This window comes from Sesamum indicum, linkage group LG4, assembly GCF_026168435.1.
Source record: "Sesamum indicum cultivar Baizhima isolate 11 linkage group LG4, ASM2616843v1, whole genome shotgun sequence".
Lineage (NCBI taxonomy): Eukaryota > Viridiplantae > Streptophyta > Magnoliopsida > Lamiales > Pedaliaceae > Sesamum > Sesamum indicum.
The window spans coordinates 14303506-14324621 of NC_142660.1; the positions used below are offsets into that span (position 1 = coordinate 14303506).

Sequence of the window (21116 nt, forward strand, 5' to 3'; positions counted from 1 at the left end):
TTGAATTATGTGTTTATATAATACAGAGATATATATTTGTTTAGAATTTAAATATTTATGTAGGATGATAAGTAGATTTGAAGAAAGAAAAAGGATAAATAAGAAAAAAATTTAATAAGAAAATTTTAATTGAAAATATGATACAGCAACTTTATTTTTAAAAATGAACTTCTATACTATATATATACATTTGGTCTCCTCCAAGTGGACGGTAAAAAATAATCTTAATAGTGTGGTGAGAAAATTTTCAAACTCTTTCAAAAATATTCTTAAATACTATTAAAACTTCTACACTTATATATATATGTTTAGATAGAATTTGAATTTTTTCATATTTTCATTCTTCTCGATCTCATTTTTATATTCAGTAATATATAGAGCATAAATATGTTTGTAACTAAAATTTTTTCTAAAAGAATTATTAAAAGGGGAAAAAATCCGTCCTTTAATTTAATTTGTCCGCAATTAATTTTGGTCATCACAATTATCACTGCTTTACTAATATCAATTTTTATTGTAAATCATGTTGTCTGATTTTGCCGGAAAATTACCATCTGCGTTATGTTTAAATTGAGAATTTTTCTGACTTGCATCAGAATTAGTGAGGCGGCATGGTGACATGACGCATTGGACAAAGGTTTTACATATTTGCTATAAAAAAAAAAAAAAAGGATTGAACCCTAATCCATGCACCCTTTAAAATGAAAAAAATAGAATTTACGGTCCATAATTTAGTCTATTTGTGATTTTGGTTCTATTGTTAGATTTAGTTCAATAAATTCAAAAAAATTACAATTTACATTCCGTTATCCATTTTCGTTAAATTGTCAACGGAATGAGAAAATCATAAATGATGGGTAAATTTTGGAATGTAAATTATAATTTTTTCCGTCATTCACCATTTGCTTTCCCTTAGCTCTCAAGTACTTATTTTTTTTTAATCAACAAGTTAGATCAATATGAGAAAAAATTACTCTAATCAACAGATAAAAATAAAATAGAGGCTAACGGAATGAACTCGTTGTTAAATGGACGTTAGAATTTGAGGTATATTTATAATTTTTTAAATAATGAGAAGATATTTACGAATAATAAATTTCAAAAGAGGTAATTGTAACTTACCTTTTTAATGGGCTAAAATAACTAAAATCCTATTTAATTTAAGTAACTTTTTTTTATGGGCTAAACCAACCAATTCATTATAATTACTTCCAAAAAATAATGATATAAAAATATACACACAAAAAAAAAATATTTTAGTATGACTTATGCGGACGTGTACATTACTAGAAAGTGACCCAACTTCTGTAACATTAATAAATCCTATTATTTGAAAACAGGTAAGGAGGACACAGGCGACAGCTAATATGTGAAATTGGGCCCATTAAACATGAGTCATGTAAACTTTTTTGGTATAAAGTCATACCCCCATTTCCCATTTTCCATCTACAGGGAAAGTTGCAATTTACGCCCAATAAATTACCCCATTTGTAATTGGTCCTATTATTTTACAACTCAACAAATTTAATCACATAAGTCCAAAAATTTTGTAATTTATGTTCCATTAATCATTTTTATTAAATTATTAACGGACGGAGCACGTGAAGATGCATTGCACATCAAAATATAGATGTTTAGCAAAATTCACTATTATATTAAAACAAAACGAATTAATATAAGTAAAAGAAATTGCTCATGCAGTTGAACTCAATGCCCCATACTAGTAGAGTTCTGGACTTCATTAATCTTGTCCAATAAACCAATGCTTCTTCCACTAATTCACTCTCCCTTAGGGTAAGTTGAAAATTCTCTTTTCAACTATGATACTTTTTTATTTATTTCAAATCACAATGAATTTTATCAAATTTAAATGAAAATTTCTCATTTCCCTTAACAAGACCATTCTTATTATAGATAAGATCTTGATTAATTATAATACTTATCCCATAAAAGAATTAGCCAGTTCATCATTGGTACGCGTCAGCTACCGCAATACCACCTTCGGCCTTTACCTAACTATAACACAAAAACGGAAACCAACCCACCAAAAATTTGAAAAAACATTAGCTGTAACTTCACAATCCTCAAAATCCATAAATACAACAATAAAAACTTATAGTGTCAGTCTGGTTGTCTCCATACTATGTTATATTTTTAAAATGATTCATTTTAATTTTCGTCAAGCTGTCTGCACACTAAATTATATCGTTTATTTATTTTAATTGTCTCCATCCAGTTGTCTCGTACTGGACGTGTGTTCAAATAATCTGACGTAACTTACCATTCACACATCCATGGGTGAAATTTACAAATATATTCCAATATATGTTAAGAATTTTTTAACTTCAAATTTACCTTTAGGTCAATAAAATGTGAATTACAAATTTTTTTTTCCTTCAATCTCTGATAATATTTTCATCTCACTTCCAATATAATTAAATTACCATATTTTTTGCTTTAATCCCAGTTAATTTAAATGGATGTATCCCAAATCTAATATATTTAGAAATAAAATTTTTTAGATGTAGATTGAGTATCTAATCACCTAGATTGCCGATGATATAGGTTAGGATAATATAGGACTATACTCATGATAATTTCCAAACATAATTAATTACCCAAAAGAGATAAAAACCAAATAATACAGGTAATAATTAAGTAACAATGGGCCGTCAACCCAATTCCACGAACCCGAATCTTTGTAATTAATTCATTTAACATGTATATATTTTACGTATTGACAGTGCCATAATCCCTCGTCCTCCAGGCATGTTCTTCGTCTCTACACATCAGAATCAGCGTCTGTTTCTCTTTCTAAATCTATCTGTCAATCTATACGTATAGAGAGAGAAAGCAACGTTCATACAGAGACAGATCCGAGAAGATGCCTAACGAGTGTGGGAGGAAGTGTTCCCATTGCGGGCACAACGGCCACAACTCCAGGACGTGCAGCAAAGGGTGCACCGGGTTCAAGTTGTTCGGCGTGAAGATTGCAGTTTCGGCAGCCGACAACAGCGGGGATTCCAGCATCAGAAAGAGCAAGAGTCTGGGAAATCTCCAGGCGTGCAACCCTGAGAATGCGACGGGCGAGGGTTCCGGATACCTTTCTGATGGATTGGTTAACCAATCCTCCAAATCCCATGAGAGAAAGAAAGGTTTTGATTTAATTCATTACAAGATTCTTCGTGTTTATTTCTTTGTTTCTTTGTTTCCGTTTGCGCTTTAAAGGCGCGTAAGACGTGGTCTAATTCTTTCGGATGTGTAAAGATCTGCTTCTTTTAATGTCTGTTTTTTAAGGAATTAAGTTCCTTCCACTTCAAATTTTGCTAGAGAATCTTGAATGTTAAATTTTTTGTTTCCAATCTTCTCTTTGTTCCGCTGAATCCAATGTTATATGTTATTGCTAGCCTTTTCAATTTCGACACATAAATAACATTGGGGTTTTCTAATTTATATCAGGCAAGCCTTGGTCTGAGGATGAGCACAGATCATTCTTGGTGGGGTTGGAGAAGCTTGGGAAAGGCGACTGGAAAGGAATCGCAAGCAATTTTGTTCCGTCAAGGAACTCTTCTCAAGTTGCTAGTCATGCACAGAAGTATTTCATCCGAATGGCTGCAACCGAAAGGAAAAGACGCCGTGCAAGTGTTTTCGACATTCCTCTCAACAACCATACGGTAAATCAACTCATAATACAAACCGGGAGATCTTTTGGATGCAATTCGCTGATAAACTTAGTGCATGTTAATTCGCAGAATCGACCATCCCAAGTCACTCTAGGTTCACAGTCTAATAGGCCACCTGAACAAGGTTCACATATAGCAGTAAGTCTCTGTTAATTATCTACCAACTCAAATATTACATCTATCATTGGTTCGACCATACATACAACAATTGATTTGTGATTGTTCAGGTTAATACTTCAAAGAAAACTGGTGAAGTGAAAGGACAGGTGAGAGCTAATCCCATGACTCAGTTTGGGTAAACATATGTTACAACTTAACCATTTCAATGTTCTAACAGGCTAGCATGGTTGCTCCTGGTGCCACTTCCGAACGCCCCCCTCTTTCACCGATGAAAAGACGTGGAATACCTGACTTCTGTAATGTCCTATACACGGTACGTTTGATCTCATCTGTCCTTGAAATCGACTTGTACAGAAGAAAACATCTATGTTTAATGTGTTTAGCATGTTGATCATGATAATGTCCAGCCGCGAGTGTCGAGCTTTGCTCAAGGATTTCCAGCACAAGTTGTTGTGCCTACGGTTTCTTGGGTTCCGGTGGTGAATTTCTCGAGCCAGAGTAGTAACGTTTATCTATCCAACGGTCGTGGGGCTTTACCGACCTGTGGGACTAATTTAGTGCCTCAGCCGGCATCAATGGCTGCGTTGCGGCAGCTGCAACCATCCCAAGCTGCAGGCGCTGCTGCACCGACGTCTCATAAGGATGAGCTGAACCTCAACATTAGGAAGTTAACGTTGTGATGTACCTGTATTGGTAAACGTATGTACGTAATGGCAGAAAAAAAACCGGGAGATGGGAACTCTTTTCCTGTTTTTGTGTGTGTGTATCATCAGTAGTCCATTTTCTTAGTCTTTGTTAGTTATTGCTATGTGTGTTTGCTTCACAATTAAAACAAACCTGTTGCCGAGATTGCTGTCAGTTTCTGGTTTGATTGATATCCTGGTAAACTGCAGAATGTTTGTCTGTCTGTAATGGTAAGATTTGGTTTTTGTATGAATTTCAAAATTCTGTATCTGGCAATTGTTTTCTTTTTTTTTTTTTTCCATATATTCTGCACACGTTTACAATCCGTCAGACATTATTTCTGACAAGATATGCAATATGGAGATAGCAGTATGGATGATTCTATCTGTCGCCTAATCTAGTACATAAGTTTATTTGATTATGAGCCGCTTATCATTTCCTCGTATTAGGAGCAGTCACTAGTTGATGCCTGAAAAATGCCATGCATGGTTTAACTAATTTCTTGTCGTCCTTACAAGCTGACCCGAAAGTTCTTCGCACTACAAAAGAATTAATTATTTTTTAGAGTAAAACTATTACGATTTCCTATATTAAAAATTATTACGATTTAAAAATTATTAATAAATTAATATTATCTACCATGGTCAGATAAAATTAATGTGAAGTTTTGAACCATGTTGGTATAAAATTTGCTGCAGTTTTGTCTATGGCCAAAGTATTTCCCGCGGTTTTAGCTGTATCAAATATTTTAAGCTCGGTGGCAGTGGCATCTCATTACTGACATAGAGTACTTGGAGAAGACTCACACGCTTCCATCGGTTCATGGGGATAATGATCGAATTGTTTGGAGATTTGCCTGTGGAATCCCTACAACCCAGGCTCTATACCGATTATTTGATCCACTAGGCCCGACAGTAGGTTGGGCTTCACTACTTTCGGGAGCTTTGAAGATACATCGCCACATGTTTATCTTATGACTTGCTATATTGGAGAAACTACCTATGAAGAATAAACCATGGTTATCTTACTTAGGTAGATGTGTATTATGTGATGAGGATGAGGTAGAGACACACACACACACCTATTCTTCCGAATATCGATACAGTCGTCGATGCCTTCACGCTATTAGATGAGTTGTACGCTTTGCATGGTCTAATAGAGATTGGATGACGAATGTTGAGTGGGCTGCAAAGAGGTGGAGGGGTAAACATATTGTCAATGTGACCTATCGCGCATTATTTGGTGCCTGTATTTAACATATATGGAGAGAGAGAAATTTTAGACGATTCGGGCATATTGAGCGGAACCCGAATATTGTAGCTGGCTTAATTGTGGAGGATGTTAGACAGCGTATACTTAGCATTATCTTAACTAGCTCTGTTAGTACACATGCACTTTATAGATTGTAGTGTTTCCCTTGACCTGTCGAGGGAAACACTACGTGTTTCATGATTGTTGCACTATATCTTTTCCTATTTATGAAAATTATATTTACCGAAAAAAAAATATTTTAGGCTCGCGTGCAAAAATAACGGCTAATAACTGTTGCACAACCATAACTAATTAGTATCCATCACGATCTTTTGCTTTTAACCATGATAATTAATCATAACAAATAGTTACATTTCTCGCAGTAAGGCATGATATGTTGTGTTTAAATTAAAATATTTGAGTGCGAGAATAAAGATTATGAATCTAAAAATCAGCATAATGTTTGAAGAAACTCAAACTCGTTACTAAAATTTGCAAATCGATCCATGGTAACTGGAAATTTTCAAAATGTATATATATTTTCAAAACCAGAGAATTTTCAATTTTACATCTTGCAATTTGAAGACGTGGCCCAATATTGGTACTGTAAATTTTACATCTTCCTATGATTTTGGTAGGGTAGAAAACCGGCACAGCCCTACACCTCTACCATCATAATTCAAATCATTTGGATAACTATTATTAATATTATTATTTTAAAAATGATAAATGAGTTTTTGTTTTGATTATTACCACTACAATAAAATAAATTTTTTTTAAAAACATGTCTGGAAGGAAGAAATTTAGGATTAGGAAAAAGAAGAAAGTAAATACGAAATCTTTCTTGATTTGAATTTTTTTTATTTCATTTTTGCCGCGTAAAATTGTCAGGTATTTGAATATGCTGACACAACATCCAATTTGGTAAAAACTCCCCAATTTAATAATCACATTTTTGTTACATAAGATTATCTTAATAAATTTCGGTATTCCAGTGACTTATAGATTTAGACTGCCTAAAATTCAAAAATTATGACTCTAAACTTACCATCTCCATAATCAATTGTCCTGAAAATCTCACCCCCAATTTAATTTCTCCATCTTTTGCCGCATCAGACAATTTCAGCAACGTTTACAGTCTGACGGGTGTTGTCCTCAAACCGTGCTAATAAATTATAGAGATAATTACGCTCCTCAAATCTTTTGTAGTTTGAAAAATTATATTTAGCACTTCTAATATTTGATTTCGTCTAATAAATAAGTCCTTCTATTAGTCAAAATTTAACTGAATTTGTTATTTTTAACAAAAAAAAAAAAACTGAATGAAAATTGATACTTATCATCGATTGACTTATTACTGACTTATTGTAGGTCAAACAATTTTTTTCATCTAAATTACCTTTTACAACGGTGAAGATATACTTTCTCATATGCATTAATGCGTGAAGACATATGAATGTAATTTGGTCATAAAAAGACTCATTTGATTTGTAAAAAATCAGTAATAAGTCAATTCAGGTAAAAATAATTTTTTTTCTGAATATTTTGTTAATATAAGTAAATTCAGTAAATTTTGACAAATAAAAAAAAATATTTGTTACACGTAAACAACCTCAAGATGCTAAAGGTAATTTTCTAAAACCAGAGAGGATTTTAAGTGTAATTACACCAACTATCAGGAGAAGGGAGTGTAATTACCCCTAAATTATAAATCAAAGTTTTATACCCTATAGTTTCGTTAAGAAAGCCACCTTCCTTATAGGACGAAAACTGCAATGCCTTCATAAATTGATCTCTCTGACGTGCTCACATTGATGTTACCGCAGTCCAAGCATTCCAGATACCCCATGGCGACATCGTCGTATATAATCAACACTGATAGCTAATGTGGGTATGAAAGTCGAGGATGTAACTTCCAAATAATTAGGTAGTATTGCAGATCAGACGCAGCCAAGCGTGATGTTCTACGATTGGTAATCCTCCTTCGAGAGTCAAGAACAGCGCATGTGGCATAGCATCTTTCTTCTTGCTTTGTTACGTTGTTCTGAGCAATGTCAGCGCCAAATTGTTTCTCGAGAAGTTTCTTACCGGTATGCTATAATTTTGGGTCAGTGTTTATGATTGCATTGTCCAACCTCTCCATGTCCGCTCCTATACTTCAATTTGTAATGGAAATCCAATGAACTCTTCAGTTTGGCAGCATTTCTTGCAGGGATTGTCTGTCGTCCATGCGACGAACAAACAAAAGCACAACGAAATCCGCCAAAGGAATTTGATGCTCGAATACAATGGTCGATTCTGTATCATGACTTCACCAGAAATGTGCAAACAAGATACCTCATCCTAGATAAATCCACTAGAATTTCGAATCAGCTGAAAGCTGTAAATATTAACATCAAAATTATGCCCTGATACGATTAAAATCCTCAACTCGGCTGATCTAGGCTGGGCGAACACGGCCAATAGTGATGCACCAAAGTACCAGGGCACAGCTAAAGAGCAGCAAACATGTCCTAACGAAGATTAAAGCAATTTATTCAAAGAATATCCCAATTTAAGTGCCAACACAAATCACATATTACATAAATCCTTTTCCAAATGTACCACGTCTTTCTTACCAGTTGTTTCCAAACACTATGACACTGCTACCTGTGGACACAACTAACGGAACTGAAAAGGCCAAATACCAGACAAATACTACTACAGTAAGCAGTCTGTGGTAATTTGTACAGCCACTTGAAATCAAATATACTTAGAAAGAATGGAACTAATATAAGGTGCAGAACACACAAGGCTTCATCAGAGCGAGAATTTCCCAATTGGAATGTGGTGGATCGGATGCCGACCCACAGGATATCACAATGATCGTCCACTAAGAGCAGCAGCCACTCTTCTGAGCAACAGGTTGTCCACGAATCTGCACAGTAGGTGGCCTTGCATTGTTTGATGCAGGCTGACTTGCCATCCTGCGATTATTGAGGCGAAATGAGATGTTTGGTAAAATATTTTTTTGGCAATGTTCACAAGAATAGAAGAGAAATCCAGAGTTCAGGACCACCAGAAAAGCTATATTCAATACCGAAAACTAACGCAAAGGAAAAATTCACATGATAACAAGCAAAAGAAGATAAAGGCATACCTGTTCTTGATGTCGGCAGACATAGCCATGAAAGCCTGTTCAACATTAGTTGCACTCTTGGCACTAGTCTCCATGAATGGAATGCCAATTTCATCCGCAAATGCCTTTTACAACAGCAGACAATGCATTTCAGTTACACTATCAGTCTAAGACTCTAAAGCACTAGCATGTGTGGTAACAGATAAAAACTCTACCTTTGCTGTTTCATACGGCACAGCTCTGTTGTCTGCAAGGTCACATTTGTTTCCTACCAGAAGCTTGTTTACATTTTCACTGGCATATCGATCAATTTCATTCAACCATTGCTTCACATTGTTGAAGCTCTCCTGGTCAGTTACATCATATACTATCTGCCAGAAGATCCAATGTTAGGGTACTTGTTTAAAAACTGAAACATGAAATTGCCTATTAGAGATGAATCAACAAGAAAGTGACTGACTATAATTCCATGTGCACCGCGGTAGTAACTACTAGTTATAGTTCTGAATCGTTCTTGTCCAGCAGTATCCCACTGCAAGCAAAGAGAAAAAGAAATGTGAGTCAAGCTCACTCCTGAAAGGCAATCTTCCGTTGGAAATAAAGGAACCACGGACAGAGCTTTGCTGGATTTAGTTGCATCCATTTGCCCCCATCTTTCAAAATTATGATATTAGAAACACATGTTTCAAATTTTATGACAAACAACAGAGTTAAGAGGTACCATTAATTTAAAGGTACATATTTAGTTGAATACACAAGCCACATGATAATGCACAAAGCTGAAAGGAAGGACCAAACTTCTACACGAGGATATTTATCAACCTCCAGCAGCCTTGGGAAATCAAAATTCCAATCAAATATCAGAATATTAGTGCATATCCAATTTAAAAAAGTCCATATAGCTGTATCTGGACTGTTCAATACTGTAAAATGTCAATATTATTAAATTGATTTCCTAGATCATTGAAATTGTTGACTAACACAAGGATAAAAGAATTACTGATAATAAGAACATCTGGTCAAGTTGTCATTTTAGTACAGACATCAATTTCTTTTCTAAAAATCAACATATCCACTTATTGTATTAATTTCAAGTAGGAATATATTTATGCTACAAAGTTACTACAGGAACATGTATACTTGTTCCTTCAAAAGATTAATGTGTATTCACTCAGTCGCGTACCAACTAGTAAAAAGAACAAAAGATATCAAATATTCTAATAACCAGAAAGTTTGAAAGATGCAAATACTTAATGACTATTCATAGGTACCACAGCCAGTTCTAGACCTCATGATCAGAAACTATAGAAGAGGAAAAAACTTACAATCTGAAGCTTAATAGTCTTTCCGTCTTGCTCCACAGTCCGAATTTTCTGTAAAAGTAAAAAATAGTCAGAAGACTCAGAACTGTGATTGAGGCAGGTAAAACTTACGACAGAACAAAGCCTAAGCCCTTACAAAGTCGACTCCAATTGTACTGATGTAACTGTCAAGATAGGAATCATCCTGTATGAAAAGTCACAACCAAAGGTTAGTCAGTGCACCAGTTACGCATCATATGATGATTTTATTACATAATTGAGCACTTATTTAGAAAGAGTAAAGACATTCACCACCAGAAGATACATATTCAATAGTTTCAAAGACTTCATTGCTTAAACAACCACTACATTGAACAGCAACAACTTTTAAATGAATACCATTTTCAAGTTATTGCCTCAAAACCCTCAAAAGACGACATGAAGGGTAATTGTTTATTTTGACTAAAAGAATTCACAATACTGTAGTGGCAGAAGACCTGATGTTTAGTACTGTTTCACAAAATGGCTATCATCATTTTAAGTAGAGTGAAAGGACCCATCTAAGCAAGAAGAACTAACATAGCCAACGTCCAGTGCAGTTTCTATTCAAGTACCAAGATTAAGAGATATGCAGAAACTTACAGCAAATCTCAGGAGAAGACATGACTTGCCAACACCTGAATCTCCAATTAAAAGAAGCTTGAACAAGTAGTCACTGAAAGACACAAACATCAAATACCAAATGAGTTACAAAATGTCATTTACGATTGCAAAAATACAGGCAACTCAATTCCAGATTTTGCGGAATAATGAAATTATAACTGTTCTTGCCCATTACAGCAGACAAACCAGAAGATATTTAAGTGTATGAAGCAAATAGCAGTGGGTTTGCTTGAATGATTTTGTGGTGAATACTATCCTTTCATCCATAAATAGAAGAAGGTTATATGGCTACTTCTAGAGGAAGGTGAATCAACTAAATACTTGCTTAGGTTCTGAAGCTCCTACTTCTATATGCAGACACAATTCTCTGGTGACCCGATTTTATGTGTAAGTCCATATGAGTTAGTGACATAATCACTATTTAAGAAGAATAAAAAACACTCACTTCTTCCCAATAAGCTGCACAAGTCACAACAAATCTGATTTCATAGATCAATCTAGAACTACTATAATTTCACTAAACAGAGATCCATAACGTGAAAAAAGAATTAAATTTTTATTCATTTTTCATCATCGCGATGGAAAAATTTCACAAACAAAAATTCCCATAAAGACACAATCAGAGAATAATCCCGACCTTAACATATTACAAACTACAATCAACTTTACCAGAAACAAAAAATCCCATGAATAAACAACCAAAGTTTTAGCTTCAGAAAAGCGAAAAATCATGGATCTAAAACAACAGCAAAATTAAACAGAATTCTCACACAGTTCCAACCAAAAAGTAACTGGATCTATCAAATCCAAGCAAATACAAACAGAAATTCCTATCCTACAAGACCACAGAAAATTTTGCTAAACATCTCATCGTTTCTCAAAATTCCCAAAGAGAAGAGATTTACTATTCCGGATTCATGATTGGATGCGCTGATTTGATAGCGGTGGTGCGGGAGTACTCTCCTTCCGACGGACAAAGATCGTCTGGGACACGGAAACAGCGCCGGAGGAGTTGACCGGAGTTGGGGGAGAGCAGAAAGTTTGGCGCTAGCAATTAATGAAAAATGAAAAACACTTGAAACGAATAGGGCTCTGATGGAAATGCCGTTGCCTTTTATTTATAGAAAAAAAAGAAAAGAAAAGAAAGAAATACCGACAGCGGACGATTGGCGAAGACTTCCGCGAAAGAGCCCTCGTATTTTACTCAAATTACACTTGGCACCCCACACCTCTTCTTTATTAATTTATAATCAGTGCGCTCTTTATTTTGGAATTCATTCTTTCTCATCTCACCACAACTCCTTTTTCCTTTCTTTTTTTTTTTTTTTAATGAACACAAGAAAAAGACAATTAGGAGAATTCTTGTCCAAACCTCATCTCACCACAACTCAGACTAAAAGACAGCTACGATGTTCAGATCAGGTACTCTGATATAATATTGGGAAAATAAAATTTTTGATTCCATATGTTAGGTATTTTTTAATTTAATTTTATTTATTATAATTTTCGTATATTACGTTTCATCGGCTAAAAAAATTTAATTTTAGTTTACACATGCTTTTTACATTCAATTATTAATTAAAAAATGTATGAAATTGTTAATGATTGCAATAATTATTGAACAAAAAATGTATATGAGGACTAAAATTGAACTTGTGGAATGTCGTATGTGAAAATTATAATAAATAGGACTAAATTGAAAAAATCTGTAACATATAGGATTAAAACTGTAATTTTTTCTATAATATATTTATCGTGTGATTAGTGCATATCTACTCGTACTTAGTTCAATCTAAAATTTTCTAAGATATTTATTATATGTATGCATATGAAAATCTCCCTGAAATTAAATTTAATTATACAAGTACCTACTATCTCTTATAAAAATACAAGCACACCTTCTGATGGGAGCGCTGTATAATTTATCACAAGGGGCGTTTATTTAATTTTTTACTTCTGAAAGGGCGTCGATGAGAATGACAATTATAATTTAATGGGATATACTTATAATTTTATAAGGATACGAAGCGTTTGTATAATTAGACATAAAATTAAGGTTCGATGTAATTTATCCCATTTAATTATTTTATTTATATTTTTTCCTTTTCTGGAGAGGAATACGATGAAAGGCTCTGATTGCTGCCAAAATTAAAATAATTGAAGGCAAAAGGGAAAATTTGAAAAAAAGAGTTGTCCAAACCCATGTGTTTGGTAGAGCTTTGTTGGGCTAAGCCGAAAGCAAAGCAAAGGGATGACTTGGGCGAACTGGGCTGATCTCAAGTCTCGTCCCTCAAGTAAATATAGCCTTATGGTATTTATATTCCCAAAGTCGTTGGTTGTAGTTGGACTATGGATTCAAATTATCATAAACCTTATCTTGAGATAAGTTATTATCCAAAAAAAATGAACAAACTGTTTCACATGTGTCCCAGTTCCCTTCAACTATGGGGAAAGAAACAGAATAAGAAAAAGAAAACCCTCTGTTATGGTCGAAATTTAAGTCAGATGCGAGTTTCTTCCAAGGCAGGATCGTTCTTGCCTGAAACCATAGAGACTGTGACGGTTCTATCTCGAAAGTTTTAACATGCGCGAGTAAATCGGAAGAACTTTACTGACTTCGTATCGGTGACGTTGAGGTTTTGCTACAGAGAAGGGCAGTCGTGCTGCGGCGGCCCTTTTGGCACAATTAGGATTAAACAATGAAAATTGATGATGGTTTTGATGTCGTTCCACCTTTTGCAGCTGTTTTGATTAGGGAAGATAGTTCATTTGAATAATATATGAATTAGTGCTATTTAAATTAATTTCACATCTCGAAATTTCAAAATCTAATGATTGATCATGAAATTTTCAAAAATAAAAACATTAATTAAGATTTGATTGGGCGCTGTACATGATTATCGATCACAATCACATACTAATTGAGTAATTTTCAGGTTATACATACTTTCTAATACAATTCAATTAAATAAATGTGATAAAACGTGTACGAAATTTAATTGAAAAAACAAAACTCCACCTAGTAATCTATTACAATCCCATCAAATCTGTTACGTAGCGAGCGCCAAAACAAAAATTCCACCTGGAATTTTTCAATTGACTGTTAAATTTCAAAAAAAGAAAAAGAAAAAACAAAAGTTTCATTATGACTTGTTTTGTGAAAATATGGTCTTGCCATCTCCTATCTTTGAGGGATCCAAATCCCCCAATTCCACAGGCAAATGTCCTGTCCCATCACTATCAAGATCTCCATCAATTCCCATTCCTTCAACCTTTGCTCCTATGGAACTCCCCTTCAAATCTACATCTGCATAATTGGAAAACAAACTCATCAGATTTTAAGTTAGTTTACACAAACAATTATGATAACTGAAAGTAACTATCACTCTCATAGAAAATTCTAGCTCGAATTGGCCACACTCAATCAAAATCACTATGTAAAATGTTATATGCTAATCACGTGTTAATACAATACGCTCGTTAGTTTGAATGACGGAACTTGATTTAGATTGAAATTTTCTTACTAACCGTTGTCAATGACGCTGTATATACTCGTTATAGTAAAAGGGGTGATTTTTTAATTTTTAGAACTATTGAGGTCTTGACTATAAATACCCTCCATTATCATTGTTTTATGAAAAAAAATGTTCAAGTTTGGCTCATTTTATTTAGATCTCTTATTGTCAATTGGTGTTTCATCCCATTTAATATATACAAATTGTATGCACAAACTATTATATACTAATAATAAAAAATTTATATACATGTACAATGCTCATGAATTAAATTAAATATAAAAATGCAATATTAATGAGATCATTTTATCACTTTATAGTAATTTCTTTTTCTTATATTGGGCCACAAAAATAATATTTATTATCTACACATCCATTTTACTGCTGATCATGTAAAAGAGACTTACAGTAACAAATATTGAGCGATTACCATATCTAAAAGAATGTAAACTTTTAAATTCGAGTCATACAAAAGATTCTGAATTCGAATTTTACAGTCTTTCATTCTTTTAGAGGAGAAAAAAAAAAATCATGTACAAACTTGACAAAAATACTGCAGTTAACGATGTTAAATATTAAATTATTATTTTATCTGGCATGCAAAAATTGGAACTTTCACTAATTCTATCACATTTTCCAGACAGGAAACAATGCACTCAAAGGCATTATACGATAAGCCAAGAAAGTAATAAGACAGAAACAAGAAGGCCGACAGTACTCACCCGGATTGGAAAAAAACCAGAGAATGAAACCACAAAAGAGCAGCACCAATGGTATGATGTGAACCGCATTCTCCGCAAACCTGGCGCGCGATTTTTCCTTCTTAGCCGCCTCCGACAGGGGCTCGTACATGGGCAGCTCACTGTCCCGCTGCGACAGCGCCTTCAGTGCCGTCGGCACCTTTGATGAGGGCGACGAAGCATAGTAGCTGTAGTGATCGTCGGGGACTCGATTTGTGCTGGCTGATCGATACATTGTCGACGTTGTACCCAATTCTGCACAGAATAGAAATGGAGGAAAATTTTATAGCATTTGTTTGTTTTGTGTTTTTTAAGGATTGGAGGTCAGAATTGGATTTGAACACGTACATTGTCTTGAACTGAAAATTTCTTGTGGTGTGGATGTGTTCAAACTTTTCCATAAATAGAAACCCGGAAGAACTGCACGATGGGCTCGTTTTGAGGTCATTGTGACAGATATATTTAATACTGCATCAACACTTAGTTTCGTATCTTATCGTCTTTCTTAAAACTGATCATCTATATTTAGGTTGTACGCATCGTATTTTTATAGTTGGGGGGTGGAGGGCTTCTAGTATTCAACACGTAATAGTTGAACCAGAGGTCCTGCATGGGTTTGGAATCTGATACACATCGGCTATCACTCATTGATTCACACATATTATTGATTTTAGTGACTCAGAATTCGCACCAACATCAATTTTTTTTTTATGTAAATTACAATGAGTTTATTTGTCATAATTATGAAAACTTTCTTATTGTTTGATAAATAATCCTATTACTTGATTTTAACGATCATTCAAAAACTAGCATAATCTGTTAGTCTCCGCCATATTTTCATCTACCTTATGTGATGAACCAACCAAATTGTTTTTGTGGACTAAAATAAGTTTACTTATTTTTTTATAAAAAATTTGTCCTTTTTTTATAACTTTTCAAAATTTTCCATCTACACTAGGAAAAAAAATTTACTGGTAGGTACAATATTAGTGGAGCTAAATGCTTTTCTAGTCCCATAAAATAATGACAGAATTTATTTTAGTACCACAACTATGATAATTGACGTTTTTAGTCTCATAATATTTAAAATTACGTCTTTTTGTGCCAAAATCACAGCACCTTTTTAGTCTCAAAATCACAACGCACATAACTTTTTGGGACCCAAAACTGATTTTGAGTTTTATGGGACTAAAAACGTCACCTGATATAGTTGTGGTACCAAAACAAATTCTGCACTTATTTTATGGGATTAAAAAATTATTTTGTCTAATATTAATGACTATGGCTAAAATCCATAGTAAAAACGATTACTATTAACTATGGTTGAATAAAATCGATATAAAAAGTTAGTTTCTCCATTATGAAAAGATTATTTGTCATAACAAAAAGTCATGGACATAGCCATGGCCAATGTTTAACCCACCATCACAAAAACCATGACCAATAACCATGGAGGGGCTCTGATCAATAACTATTTGTTACAGCTATTTGTTAGTAATTATGACAATTAACCGTAGTTAAAATTATAATTATTCTAGTGCCACCAGGTCTATACTTAAACAATTTTTCAAATCTTCTTCTAAAAATAATATAACAAGCCTAGAGTAGACAATTTCAGGCTTCATTCAAAAATCACATAATTTCATAAAAAAATCAAGGGGTATTGATAATTAATTTTTCAAACAATGAGAGCGTATTCCTAATTATGTCCAACTTTAGTTCTCGAGGAATTGCAATTTAATTGGCATCATTAATTAGAATAATTACACTCCCCTTCCCTAAGGTTTAATGCAATCACGCGTAGACCCCCGATTTTAAAAAATTATATTTAAAATTGCTGAGATTTATTTTCGTCTAACAAATAAGTACAAATATTAGTTATAATTCACTGTATTTGTTGATATTAACAAAAAACTGAATAAAAATTGATATTTATCCTCGACTTATTACTAACTTATTGCTGATCTAACAAATCTTTTGTGACTACACTATTTTTATAACAGTAAAAATATACTTCAACGCGCATCATCATGTGAAAATGTATAAGGTGTAAAAATAATCTTTTGATGCTTTGTAAGAATTAATTTTTTACCACCACTGAGATATTGCAAGAAACAAGGACATAGTTTTCCTTTTCTATTCTAAGTCAGTACTCAACCTCTATTTCCTCATACTCTCGCCACACGCCTATTCTTTCTTCTCCTCGTGCAAAACCAAGTTGTTGGAACTGCTCGACTAGTCCATAACGTGTTTCCAGAACTCTTTCCAGGCACACAAATCCTAATAAAACAGAAGATATTAGTAAACTTTATTAATTATTAAAGTGACGTGGTCGTAGAGAAAACTATATCATCGTCAGTACAACTTTAAATTACACATATATTTATTTACTAGTAAAATTTCATATTGTTCGCTTGAGTTGAAACTTGACGCTTGTTTGAAGCTCGATCAATACTTATACTTTATTGGTATTGTAAGAAAAGAAAGCACATTGGATAAAATAACCCAAATTCAGAACATGTTATGATTATTTTCCAAACTCTTACATGTAGAAGCTTTCTTACATAAAATTAAAAGATTCTTGGACAACACTGCTGGTTTTATGATAGTATTTTGTATAAGTTAAGATACTGCAGGTTTGTATAATTATGATAAAGCAAGTAGGGCGAGAAAACATGATCATTCTTTCATCAAATAACAAACACAAATCATACTAAAGCAACCACTTCTCATATATTTTAATTTCCGAAACAGGCACACAAGTACAGCTAAAACACAATCCTGGAAGAATAACAAGTCCTCAGCAGATAGACAGACAGACAGATCAATGGGTAATTGAAGACGACGTTAGACAAGGAAAATTACCAAAAGGGTTGCAACTGACAAGACGACACAAAGACAGAACTCTAACTTCATTAAAACACCTCATAATAAGTCCACTGAGAGATTTCTTATAGTCTTGCTGTCTGAGCCTAGGTCAGGGGATGTGATTCAATCGGGGCCGAGACAGCAAATCGGGCCTGGAAGAATCTCCTTATTATCAACACTCCTAATAGCATATATGTATATATAGAATTCACGGTCACCGGATCTTGAGCGTGTTGAGGAAATTCTTCCCCTCTCCAAGATCATTCTTGGCAATGAAGTTGAGAAAATCCCTGAAACTGCTTTCTCTGTATCCATTCGGGTGATCTTCATCCACCATCTCCAGGGCTGCATCCATCTTCACATCCATCCCCAAGCTATGCAGGCCCGCAATTGAAATCCTCGTCTTCTCGCTGTTAACTGTCACCTTGTGGACAACACTTTTGTACCTCCCGTTGCTTAGTACTTCCAGCTGATCCCCAACGTTGACCTGGAGGGCGCCTGGAATCATTGGAACCGCTTTCCAGGATTTGTCCCTGGAATCAAGAATTTGGAGTCCCGGCATGTCCTGGAGGACTACTGTCAGGCAGCTGTAATCAGAATGGGGCGGCAGGCCTAGTGCCAGTTCGGGCTGTGGGCACTGCGGGTAGCAGTTGACAGCCATCACTTGCATTCCATCGTCCAGTTTGTCGCTCAAGTATGCCGGCCCGAGCCCGAGGCTCTCCGTTATCACCCCCACGATTTTCACCGAGAGTTCTTGCACTGCCACAACGTATTCTCCCATTTTTTCCCTGTCATTCAAACATTAGGGGATACTAATTATACTATAATTAGCAGCGCTAGAATTTGCACTTATTTGTCAAGATTAACGAAAGTGAGCTGATATACAAGATAAGCACAACCCCTTATTAATAATTTTATAAGCATACTAAAATATTTCTTTTTATTCACATATGTATAAAGGAAAAAATACAAGTAATTCTGATATTTCAAATGACTAAATTATCCTCCTACAGAAAAAAGCATACTAAAATATTTCTTTTTATTCACATATGTATAAAGGAAAAAATACAAGTAATTCTGATATTTCAAATGACTAAATTATCCTCCTACAGAAAAAATAGCAATTTACCTCTCCGTAATTTTCAAAATAAAGTGATTTATCTAAAGTAAAGGAGTTTACCTCTTTAGACACAGAAGTAAATTGCTTCATTTTAAAAAATATAGAAAAAAAAATTATTGTTTTATATGAATAATTTGCTTATTTGCAATATTATAAGAAAATATATTACATGAAACCCGATGTATAAAATTCAATTAACTGTAATGAAAACTCTGGCTACGGGTCACGAGTTAGATTCGAACTGATTCAGACGTAATTCAATTAGATTATTTGACATATTTTTAAAGTTCATATTGTATTTTCTATTATATTATTTAAGTTTATTTTCATTCATTCTCACGTATAAATGTATAAATATACGTAAGGAATTGAGACTACAAACATCATCAACTTCAGAATTAGAATCATTTACTAACAATTGGGCAGAGAATCAGGAGACAAGGACAACATGGGATGACGACCTAGTACCTCAAATTGAGGTACGTCCAGGGGCGATGGCTGCGTATTTTGCTTCATTCATCGGGATGGAGAAAAGGTCACTAACCAATAAATGGTAACACACAACAGAAACATTCTAAAAAGTAAAACTCGAGAAATTTACCTTAAATATTAATATTAAATAATTATTTTTTTAATAATTTAAATTTTAAATGAGATAGCTATTAATATAGTATCACAGTGCCAAATAAAAGTCTCGGGTTCCAATTTTGTTGCCACTTATTTATACAACAAAAAATTCAAATAAAGTGACGTGTTAAGATATTAATATTAAACAATTTTTCTCTTAATAGTTTAAATTCATGGGGTGGTCATTAAATAATTTTATCGATGATAGAAAAAATTAGGTGTTGTTTTTATACCTGTAATCATATGGGTTATCAGGCCACAACCCGATCCAATCCTTGATGGGATGTGCATAGTGTTTGAGAAAGACCCTCCAGAACTGAACCTTGTCCACACCGTCTCGTACGCTCGTACCGTATCTGACTGGTTCATGCACATCACTCGACATGAACTTTGCCTTAGCTGAATTGGGCAATTTGAAGAAACCAGCGGCAGCAGACAGAGCCCCGTCGAGTGTTTCTTGGGATATGCCGTGATTTATGACCTAAATATATGTACATCCAGTATTGTGTAGAACAAAACTAGTGTTATATCTAGTATTTCATTTAATATATACCCGTTACCTGTACAAAATATTTTTTAATAGAATATCTATACCCGTCAAGAACCGAAAATCAAAAGTGTGCATGTATACAAGAGCAGTTATTATGTTTATCTCCATTTATTTTCCCTAACAAACCTTCTAAAAGTCCTATTTTTTTTGTCGGACATACGTGCATTTTCCGTAACGTGCATATAATCGACTGGAGCACGCTATGCATAACATGTGTGCTCTATACTAATTTAAAAAGAAAATATTTGTGCTTACTTGAAAGAAGCCGTAGCAACGACAAGCATTTGCAATCTCTTGGATGATGATCGACCTTCTGGCAGGATCATCGGACATACCGTCCAAGTTGATGAGCGGGACATCTCCAAGCTTGGAGTCGGACTCGGCCCTATGTGAAGGTTGCACTTTGTAACACTCGGGAACGTACGAGAAACCCCTCTCTTGTGCGGTTTTGCCTATAGGGAAAGAGTTGGAACTCTCATTCTTTTCTCCCATCTTTAGCCCTTGAAATGAAAGTACTACAAGTTAATTAGAGTGTATGAATTGGTAGAGAGCTGCAACAGCAAATGAGTATTTATACTTGAGCATGTGGGTTAGGACACGCAATTCTGATCAGCATGAGGACTACAATGATGAATGACCATTACATTCTGAGCCTTATTCACTAATAATACATACCCGAATCTATGTTTCCTCCGAGATCCACTGTATTTATTCAGACATTTGATACTATATTCATATTAGTCATCAAGGCATGAATTTTGAGCTTTTCGGCGTTTAATGTTGACTTCATCCAAAAACGGCACCAATTAAATGCACGAGTCCGTCCACAGACCCTGAGAACAGCGGAACGCATACTCACCATATAAATATATATGT

At 34.3% G+C, this 21116-nt stretch overlaps 4 protein-coding genes across 4 annotated transcripts; 1 reads left to right on the forward strand and 3 right to left on the reverse strand.

The window, feature by feature from the left end:
- The first annotated feature begins 2747 nt into the window (after positions 1-2747).
- On the forward strand, positions 2748-4661 carry LOC105160659 (uncharacterized). Its single transcript, XM_011078138.3, has 6 exons — positions 2748-3155; positions 3460-3674; positions 3753-3821; positions 3911-3949; positions 4021-4116; positions 4211-4661. Exons 1-6 carry the CDS (start codon positions 2885-2887, stop codon positions 4481-4483), a joined length of 963 nt encoding a protein of 320 aa, XP_011076440.1. The 5' UTR covers positions 2748-2884; the 3' UTR covers positions 4484-4661.
- Positions 4662-8249: 3588 nt separating this feature from the next.
- On the reverse strand, positions 8250-11929 carry LOC105160660 (ras-related protein RABD2a). Its single transcript, XM_011078140.3, has 8 exons — positions 11726-11929; positions 10800-10872; positions 10315-10362; positions 10182-10229; positions 9317-9388; positions 9072-9227; positions 8878-8981; positions 8250-8704 (listed from the first exon to the last, which is right to left on the reverse strand). The coding sequence occupies exons 1-8, from the start codon at positions 11737-11739 to the stop codon at positions 8611-8613; spliced, it is 609 nt and encodes a 202-aa protein (XP_011076442.1). The 5' UTR covers positions 11740-11929; the 3' UTR covers positions 8250-8610.
- Positions 11930-13795: 1866 nt separating this feature from the next.
- LOC105160661 (uncharacterized) lies at positions 13796-15448 on the reverse strand. The gene is made up of 2 exons (XM_011078141.3): positions 15058-15448; positions 13796-14127 (listed from the first exon to the last, which is right to left on the reverse strand). The coding sequence occupies exons 1-2, from the start codon at positions 15308-15310 to the stop codon at positions 13964-13966; spliced, it is 417 nt and encodes a 138-aa protein (XP_011076443.1). The 5' UTR covers positions 15311-15448; the 3' UTR covers positions 13796-13963.
- Positions 15449-17786: 2338 nt separating this feature from the next.
- Positions 17787-20771, reverse strand: KUOX1 (KAR-UP oxidoreductase 1). Its single transcript, XM_011078225.3, has 3 exons — positions 20496-20771; positions 19924-20171; positions 17787-18731 (listed from the first exon to the last, which is right to left on the reverse strand). Exons 1-3 carry the CDS (start codon positions 20730-20732, stop codon positions 18158-18160), a joined length of 1059 nt encoding a protein of 352 aa, XP_011076527.2. The 5' UTR covers positions 20733-20771; the 3' UTR covers positions 17787-18157.
- Between the last annotated feature and the right edge of the window lie 345 nt (positions 20772-21116).